This window comes from Dermacentor variabilis, chromosome 8 (genome assembly GCF_050947875.1).
Source record: "Dermacentor variabilis isolate Ectoservices chromosome 8, ASM5094787v1, whole genome shotgun sequence".
NCBI classification, from domain to species: Eukaryota; Metazoa; Arthropoda; class Arachnida; order Ixodida; family Ixodidae; genus Dermacentor; species Dermacentor variabilis.
Genome location: NC_134575.1, coordinates 35,410,646 through 35,420,487, shown reverse-complemented (window position 1 = coordinate 35,420,487; position 9,842 = coordinate 35,410,646). Strand labels below are relative to the sequence as shown.

The 9,842-nt window shown below is 49.9% G+C and overlaps 1 protein-coding gene across 1 annotated transcript; it reads left to right on the top strand.

Moving 5' to 3' along the window:
* Positions 1-954: 954 nt before the first annotated feature.
* On the top strand, positions 955-5,028 carry LOC142591360 (uncharacterized). The gene has a single exon (XM_075703684.1). The coding sequence runs from the start codon at positions 955-957 to the stop codon at positions 5,026-5,028; it is 4,074 nt and encodes a 1,357-aa protein (XP_075559799.1).
* Positions 5,029-9,842: the final 4,814 nt, after the last annotated feature.

Here is a 9,842-nt window from a genome sequence, read left to right as displayed (position 1 = left end):
CGCGACTTTAGCTGCACAAATGTTTCATCAGATCGCACACTAAACTCCTCAGATCAAAGAGAATCTAGCGCAAACGATTCGCAAATACGCCCCACCGTTAAGCTGCCAAAGCTCGAAATCAACAAATTCAACGGAGAGCTTCGAGAGTGGCAAGGGTTCTGGAGTCAGTTTGAGTCGACTATCAACGCTAACCAGAATCTCTCAAACGTAGACAAATTCAAGTACCTCAACAGCTACTTGATAGGAAAGGCGGCGGCTGCGGTAGCAGGACTTGACTTGTCGGAAGGCAACTACGATGTCGCTCTCTCGCTATTGAAGGAGAGGTTCGGCAGAAAGGAAGTTATTATAGAAGACCACATGTCACGGCTGCTTAACATCAAGCCAGTGCGTGACTCACGGAATCTCGGTCAACTGCGCAGCCTCGTCGACGAAGTAGAGACAGGTGTACGCAGCCTCACTTCTTTAGGCGTGAGTGTTGGCACTTATGGAACTTTGTTACTGACCGTAATAAAGAAAGCGGTGCCTGCCGACCTTCGTCTGGAATACCAACGAAAAAACGAGGCTACGAACGAGGGAAGTGAGCTGGAGGAGTTCCTGCGTTTTTTGAGAAAAGAGGTTGCGACGCGGGAGATCATACAGCGGGCCGAGGCTCCGAGAGACAACAGTGCTGAATTGGTAAAGGAAAGGCGCAACAGCAACACTAAAGCGGCGAACATGCCTACTGCAGCGGCACTGCACACCACGATCAAGGACAGCACAGCATGTCTATTTTGTAATTCGAATGGCCATGAGACCGGCAACTGCAACGCAAAGATGTCTGTGGCGGATAAGAGAGAGGTGCTGAAGCGTGACAAACGGTGTTTCCGGTGTACAACAAAAGGGCACGAGGCAAGAGAATGCCGTAAAGCTAAGTGGCTCAGGTGTGCGCATTGCAAGGGCAGACATTTAACGACAATGTGCGACCCTGACTTCAGGAGACGCCGCGACACTGATGAAGGGGATGCATCTTCGTCAACGGTGATTGAGCAAGCCACGGTGTTGAAGTCCTCATTAGGCACGGGAGATGACTTGATGTGCACTGGAGAGCAGCAGTTTCTCCTACAGACAGCGCGAGCTTGGACAGAGGGTCCACATGAACGTACGCTTGTCCGGCTTCTCCTGGACGGTGGCAGTCAGCGAACCTTCATCCATCGCAACCTATCCGAAAAGCTGCAGTTAAAAGTGCTGGGAGAAGAGGAACTTAAAATATTTGCCTTTGGTGAGACATCAGCCACCACACGCACAAAAACGCGTCGAGTGGAGCTGTGGCTCGGAAGCCAGTACGACGGAAAAGGGGTGCGAGTGGAAGCGCTGGAGGTTCCTTGCATCTGTGCAGATATCATGGCTGCTCCATCAAATTCTGTTCTACTTCAACTTTCAAAATTTCACTTCCAAGTCGCAGACGCCTCGCGGGGCGACGAAAGCGAAAATATTGACCTTTTGATTGGCGCTGATCATTACTGGGAAATTGTCACGGGATCCACTAAGCGTCTCAGCTCCAAATTGATGGCGGTGGAGACTGTATTCGGATGGACAGTCCAGGGCCAGGTCGGCACAAGGAAGTCAACAGGAGTCTGCTCCTCGGCTGCTGGCGTGATGCGGATAGGAGTGAGTGAACAAATTTACAAGGAAATATCAGCACAGCTAAAGTCTTTCTGGGAGCTCGAGCACATCGGTATCAAGGAACATGAGCCAGTTCGTCACGAGGACGCAGTCCTTCAGCACTATAAAGAAACCGTCAACTTTGAGAATGGCCGCTATAAGGTGTCGTTCCCTTGGAATTCGATGGTTTACGAGCTTGGCGACAACTACGAGTGCGCAGCAAGGCGTCTTAAAGCACAGACAAAGCGACTCTTGGAAGGAGATTCGTTGATTAGGGAATACGACGCCTGCATAAGAGACTACATAGAAAAGGGCTATGCAGAGCCAGCCAGCAAGGATTACGGCACGTCGGAAGGTCCGGTGTACTATATGCCACATCAGGCAGTTGTTCGTCGCGAAAGCCAGACGACAAAACTGAGGGTAGTATTTGATGCATCATCAAGTGCCAAAAATCGCCTCTCACTGAACAATGTTTTGGAAAGTGGCCCAAACCTAAACCCAGAGCTCATTGATCTGCTGATCAATTTCCGCACTTACAACATTGCCATCGTTGCGGATATTGAAAAGGCCTTTCTCCAAATATCACTATCAGAGGGCGATCGGAACGCTGTGCAGTTTCTCTGGTACGCTATGACGCCAAAGAAAGGGGAAGAGCTTCCAGCTGTGGTCACCTATCGCATGACTCGCGTGCCGTTCGGGGTCACGTCGAGCCCATTTCTCTTGGCTGCAACGTTGCAACATCATCTTGAAGGCCTGCCGGAACGGTATGCTGAAACTGCAGGTATTCTGCGCAGGCATCTTTACGTGGACGACCTTGTAACTGGGGTTGACAGCCTTGACAAGGGTAAAGTCTTGTGCCAGGAATCCAAAGATATATTGTCTCAAGCAGGGATGCGGCTACACAAGTGGATGTCGAACGACCGCGATCTCGTCAACTTCTTAGAGAATGGCAATGTGGAGAGAACGAACGCTGATGCTGGATATGCTGCAGCTTCAAAGGTATTGGGAGTGGGTTGGAATGCTCAGACTGACCACTTTGAATACAACCTAACTTCACTCATCGACTTCCTCTCCGCAAGAGCCGACAACAAGAGATTTGTGCTGCAGGTCTCGGCAAGAATATTCGACCCTTTTGGATTTATTGCTCCCACCACATTATGCGTAAAGGTAATGTTCCAGAAGTTGTGGGAGTTGGGAATTGGTTGGGACGATCCCTTGCCTGAAACCTTGCAGCCTGAGTGGGACTGCTGGTGTAGGGAGCTTCCACGCATCGAAGGAGTGTCTATTCCAAGACTGATAGCGGCAGACTTTAGAAACGATGATACGGAGAAAGTGGTGCATGTTTTCTGTGACGCAAGCCCGAAGGCCTATGGTGCTGTCGCATATATTGTGACCAAGTCTCCGTTCGGACTAACAAATGTCAGCTTGGTCATGGCTAAATCAAGAGTGGCCCCTTTGAAACGCCTCTCGCTACCCCGATTGGAGCTGATGGGAGCCCTTATTGGCGCGCGACTATGCCACTACGTTACCAAGGCCTTGGATCTGAAGAACGTTGCTACCATCCTCTGGACTGACTCTACAGTAGCTATGTACTGGATCAAGGGAAACGCTGCCAGATGGAAGCCCTTCGTGGCAAATCGAGTCTCAGAGTTGCAGGCGCTGACAGATCCCAGGGATTGGAGACACTGCCCAGGCTCAGACAACCCCGCTGACCTAATCACCCGCGGCATTCTCCCATCGGCCCTGCGGGAAAGCGAACTGTGGTGGAAAGGACCCCGTTGGCTTCAGGAGGATGACACGTGTTGGCCAATGATAGGTGAGCCGAGCTCGAAGGTTGGGGAGTGCCAAATGGAAGAGCGAAAGGTGACGGTGATGCCCATAGTATCATCGTCATCCATGGCAATTTTCAATGTTGGGAATTATAGTTCATTCAGCAGAGTCGTGCGAGTAACCGCGTGGGTCCGCCGCTTTGTCGACAACTGCCACAACAAAGAAGGAAGGACGATCGGCCCATTACGAGCTGAAGAAATAATCAGCGCCGAAAGATACTGGTTGGCTAGAGCTCAACGAGATGCGTTCAGCGACGACATTTCAAACCTGAAGAATCAAAGACCGCTGCACAAGAGCTCTCCTGTTATGCCTTTCAACCCATACTTCGACAAAGAGGGCCTCATGCGAGTGGGTGGACGCTTGCAATTTAGTGATAACAACGAAGAGACTAAGCATCCCATCGTTCTCCCTGGCAATCACCCCCTCACGTCACTGCTCATACGGAAGGAACATTTGAGAATGCTGCACGCGGGCGTACGCGATACTCTAGCACAGCTGCGAGAATCGTATTGGATTATCCGAGGACGTCAGGCCGTAAAGAAAATTATCAAGCAGTGCCTCGTCTGTCACAGACAAAGTTGCCCTCCCGCTACGGAACCAGTAGCACCACTTCCAGCTGACAGAGTGACAAAGGGAAACCCGTTCGACATCGTTGGCATCGATTTTGCAGGGCCCTTGATTTGTCAACAGTCACGCGACAGCAAAAAATGCTACATCGCTATTTTCACCTGTGCTGTGACACGTGCCGTCCACCTTGAGCTTGTCAGCGACCTGTCGGCTACAGCCTTCCTCTTGGCCTTTAAACGCTTTGTGGCACGCCGTGGAATTTGCTCGACGGTGTATTCGGACAACGCGCTCACATTCAAGCGTGCAGCCAGGGATCTAAAGGCAATGTTCATGCTGTTGCAGGTCGAGGAATTGCAGTCATACTTCGCCGGAAACCAGATCAGATGGAAGTTTATTGTTGAACGGGCAGCTTGGTGGGGTGGATTCTGGGAGCGGATGGTGCGATCTGTGAAAGTAGCATTGCGAAAGGTGTTAGGTCGGAGCAGCTTGAGTTTCGAAGAACTGACCACCGTTCTTTATGAGGTGGAGGCCGTGATCAACTCACGCCCTTTGACTTTCATATATGATGATGCTCAAGAGCCAGAACCACTGTCACCGGCTCATTTCCTTGTCGGAAGAAAGTTGACGACCCTTCCTCCACACCTGCTGCCGGACGAAATTCCTGGCGGTGGCATGCATCTCTCACGACGCTGGAAGTACCGGACTGCCATGGCCGACAGTTTCTGGAGACGGTGGCGGAAAGAGTACTTATTGGAGCTCAGATCGGCACATATGTGCCGACCAACGACATCGAGTGATCTGAAGAAAGGCGCATTGGTGCTCCTGAGGGAAGACCGCTTGAAACGCCACATGTGGAAGACCGCCAGAATTAAGGAAACATTTAGGGGTAGAGACGGCAGGGTGCGGTCCTGCAAACTGGTATTAAGTGGGGGAACTGAGGTGAAGCGACCGATACAGCTGCTGTATCCCTTGGAGATTGTAGAGCAATGAGCTCAATAATAGTTCGCTCATCCGGGGGAGGTTGTTGTATATCCTCCATTCTGGAGCCAGGGTCCCCCTCCCCAGCGGCGCCAGACAGTTGATAAACCCCCGCGCTGCGGGCCACCGACGAAGTGGCAAGGAGAACTTCTTCTCAGAGGCGCCGGACACTTGATACCCCTGAAACTACGTGCCTTACTGGCGGGCGCGACGTATACAAACGAACCGGCGGTGCGGTGGTGCGTTCCAAAAGTGGAGGTGGTGGTGATAACTTTATTGCACACAGGGGAGTTGCGGACACGCAGGTCCTTGGGCCCCCGCACGGCCCCACTGCACTCAAGCGTTCATGTCCCGGAGGCTCATGACCCTGGCTGCCCGACCTGTGGCGATGGCTTTGGTGCGTGCGTGGTGCAAGAATGCTTGTGTGGCATGGTGTATTATGTCTTTCTCCTTCTCACTACTCTCTCCCATTTCCTATACCTTCTAGTGAAAAATAAAGCAGTCTTCTTGATGCGCTCGAAGCGAAAGGACGTCTGTCGTTTTTCCATCAGTTCAAAGTTCTCCGTCTCTTATTCCACAACAGCGTCCCCATTGGAGTCTACGGCAGTCGGGCAAGGTAGCACATGACGTCATGGACCGAAGCGAACCGGCCTTTTGCTATGGTTTTGGAGCGAGAGAGAGGGAGAGAGGTAGCAAAGAGAGGGAAGGCAGGGAGGTCAACCAGACGAGTGTCCGGTTTGCTACCCTAAACCGGGGGAAGGGAAAGGGGGAACAGAAAGAGGAAAGCGGGATAGCGAACTTGCAAATAAGGTAGGTGTTCTCTTTCTCTCCTGGTACTGAATTTCCCTTTTTTTCCCCAGGCCGGTGGAAGGTTTTGAACGAACGCGTCAACCATTATGCACTGTTTTAGCATATCTTTTGAGGGTGGCTTTATTGTTAGTATGGGCTAATCACTCGCTAAAAATGAGTGCTCCAGTGCATGACGCAACGCCACCACGACTGCTTCTTGCGCAAGCGTCAGGGCTCAAAGGAACCCCTTTATATCGTGCTGCGCTTCTCGGAAAAAAAAAAAAAAGCTGTCAAGGAACTTGTCTTCATGCGGCGCCAAGCGTCAAGACGAATCGGCTCCTGCAGTTTAAATCCGGACACTTTACAACTTTCCTTTTTCTTTTCTCAACTGGGCGGCTTCAAATCCTGGTTCCCATTTATGAAGGCCACCCACGGCGTAATTAAAGTAAGCGCACCTCACACGACTAAGTGCTGCTAATTTCACGACGCCTTTTTTTTTAGTCTTGTTTGGGATGTTCTTCATTTTTCTTGTTGCGTTCTCGCCGTTCCTTTCGCTGTTCTCGCTATTGCTCCTTCTTGCACGTCGGGTGTCCTTCGCGATGTCGCGACGACGGGAACGTGGCGTGACGTCACGCCGGGTCTTCGCTGCTCCGTGAAAAAGCGTCAGAGCGTGCGACGCAAGGTTGCGCCTACTCGGCGCAAGAAATATGTGGACTCTGGAGAGTTAGCGGGCTTCCGCATGGCGACAACTGTTCTTGCCACCCGCCAACACCCCCCCCCCCCCCCGGTGGGTGGGGGGGCGCTCTTTACCCACTTGCGAGGGAACCCTGGGTGCTTGCTTCATGCACTCGGGGGTCGCGCGAGTCGTTGAGGACAGAGCTTCACATCACGGGGCGCCAACCTCGGGTTTCGTCAAATACCAAGTGGAACGTTTTAATGTGTCTTTAATGTATAGTCGTTATTAGCCAACCGTTGAGTCAATTGACTATGGCAAATCGGTTGTGCGGAGGTCCGCGAGGTGGAGGAAAATTCGTGAAATGGAGAAAAAAGAAACTGTCGTCCACCCGACTGTATAGGACGAAGCTACTAATGAAATCTAACGGGTTTCTCAGAAAGTTAAAGAAAAGAAAACAGACTTTCCAGTTGAAAACAAAATTCTGGTATTTTATCTTTGATTGAGCCGATTGAAATACACTTCGGTGCACTTGAAAGCCCTGAAACGCCAAATTGTAGTGAATCCTAGAGGTATAGAACCTCTATTTGACTCCTCGCTGTTTCTTTAAAGTGAATCTTTCTACGCTCGTCATGCGCTTCGTGCATAACACACCCGGGACAGGTGTCCGCGAGTACAACAGCCACGACAAGACGACGCCGTTGAGCTTTGCCGGACTCTTTAGCGTCTACCGATGAAAACCGGATAAAAAAATACCGACCTTCGAGGAAGACGCCTTCGGTGTGCGCCTCGTGAGCCGTCACCATAACCAGTTATCACTGCGCACGCCTGTCCAAATGCCACACGGTACTGGATCTCATGGAGGTTGGAAGTTTCCTCCTGGACCCCCGGTATAACCCTCTCTATGCCAGGTCGGTGTCCGGAAACCTCCCACTCTCTCCGCCCAGAGATGTTGAAGCGTGCCGAAGGGGTGCTGACGCTCGAGCAAGGAATATTAACTTGTGTTGAAGATTATTAACTGTGGTGTTGATTTCTATACGTACAATATTTAGGCCAAGAGCAGAGAAATTATGGCCAGCTTTCCGCGTGGTTCTCATACGATGTCTGCTCCAAGAGATGATGCACCATCTCCGATTACAGGCGTCGATAAACTCGCTGAGAATGACGGTGGAGTCGGGTTCTCTCGCTGCCAATGTTCGGGCAACTCGTCGAAAGGCACGTGACCATATTTATTTATTTATTTATTTATTTATTTATTTATTTATTTGAATACCTTCAGAGCCCATAGGGCGTTACAGAAGGGAGTGAGGACAGTAAATGGGAAATAAAAAGCACAAAGCAAATGTTAGGTAACACATTCCAGCGCATTTTTGAAGTCTGTAATAGATACAATGGAGGCGGGCAACTGGTTCCAATCAGTACAAGTTTGGGGAATGAAAGAATGAAAGTGTTGGGGGGGGGGGGGGTCAGTGTAACAACGAGGAACAAGCACTTTATAACGATGGTCAATACGAGGTGGTATGAATGAAGGGTGGGAAAGTATTGTAATACGGGGACGCGAATGCGATAACCGCCACACACGCACACACTTCCCGTGGAAACGCAGGTTCGTGGTAGAAGAATGGTGCGCAGTTCAGCGTCGACGGATCACGTGTCCCTGCCATCTAGCACAACAGTTCTGGAATGTGTATTTACGATGACGCGGGTGGTTTCTTGCATGAATCAGCGCCAGCAAGTGGTCGGCCAATACCACAAGTGGTCTAGGTGGTGTTGGCTCGGCTGATCGTATCAAACAACGGACTTTGTGCGCACACGATAAGGTAGTCGGGTGGGCAATGCCTGTACGGATGGATGGAAAAAGTTTATTGAACAATGCCTGTATGTCCACAGAAAAAAAAAAGTGAATACATGCGCACGCGATTACATACGTGCACGTCAGAGCCGTACGTAGACCTTCGCATGCGCTTTGCTATCCTAGCTGCACCGTTTCTAACGTTAACTTCAATTTGGGCGCGGCAACAGACTGGAACGGCCTTTCTAACGAAATCGCAGTAATAACCTGTCCTAGTACATTTTTTAAACACCGTAGCAAATTACCTTACCCTGTCATAAAGATATGACCTTCAATTTTTTATGTATATATACCCACCCCTTATGTAATATCTCTTCAATGGGGCCTTTAAGGAAATAAAATGAAATGAAATTACTGCAATCACTGCTGCGACGCCCAGCTGAACAGCAAAGCTGTGAAGTACACTTCTGTCCTGCGTAGTTTCTTCAGAAGCTGCTAAGCGTATCCGCAGCGTTTCCAGACCAGTTTCCTCTCATTCCGAAGTGATACGAATATATTGCGCCAGAAGATACTACGTCGTCACCCGATCGGTGACCGAGTGGTCAAGGATCACGACGTCGTCTGGTCGGTAGGCGGAAGGTTCGAGTGTTGCGACGGGGTGGCCTCATAAGTCACCCCGATTCGGGCTGTTCGCTGGATGGACTGCGGTAGTGTGGCCCCTGTTGGCCACCGTCGAACCCTCGTCCAAAATTTAGGCTAGGGTTCTTCGTGGTCACGGTCACCACTCGCCCGCGCTGCCGGCCCTTGCAGGCGAGAAGGGACGGCTGCAGACGGCGGGAGCAAGACCGTCTGCGGGCGGGTGTGTCCGCAGTGCACTTTATCTCTTTTTGCACAGATAGCTGTTAAGAGGAAGCTTTATAGCTCGGGCCCAACTCCGACGCGTCCTATTCAAATACATGTAAAGCGCAAGAACGCTTTTCTGAGATAACCCCTGGACCGATTTTAGTGAAGTTTGTTGTATTTGAGAGAGAAAGTGAAATTCTAGTGACTCTTGGAAGCGCGATTTCGATTTAGGGCCTGAATTTTATTAAGTGGATCTTCAAAAATTCGGAAGTTTGAGAAAAACCGACGCACGAAGTTTGCAAATTAATAGCTCTGCAAGATATAGTGGTTCTGTAAACGGCCTCCATTAGATAAATGAAAGCGGACAAATTCGATGTGTCAATTTATATCATACGTGAATTTGTTAGGATGCGCACGAGGGTTCTACAAAAGCTGTATTTCCGTATTACTCAATTTTTTTTTTACATTCATGTGTAACACATCAATTTTGTCCGCTTTAGATGTACTATCAGATTCAATTAACAGAATTGTGATATCATTTATTCTTACTGAGTTATAGGGTTGTAAACTCGATAGTTTCGTTTTCTCAATATTTTCGATTTTTGCCAATTTTGATAAAAAATTGGCGCTCTAAACCGAAACTTGGAAACCAGCAGTCACTATATTTTAAGTTTCTTGTTTTAAATACAACAAACCTCATCAGATTTGGAGTAGTGGTTGCCTAGAAAA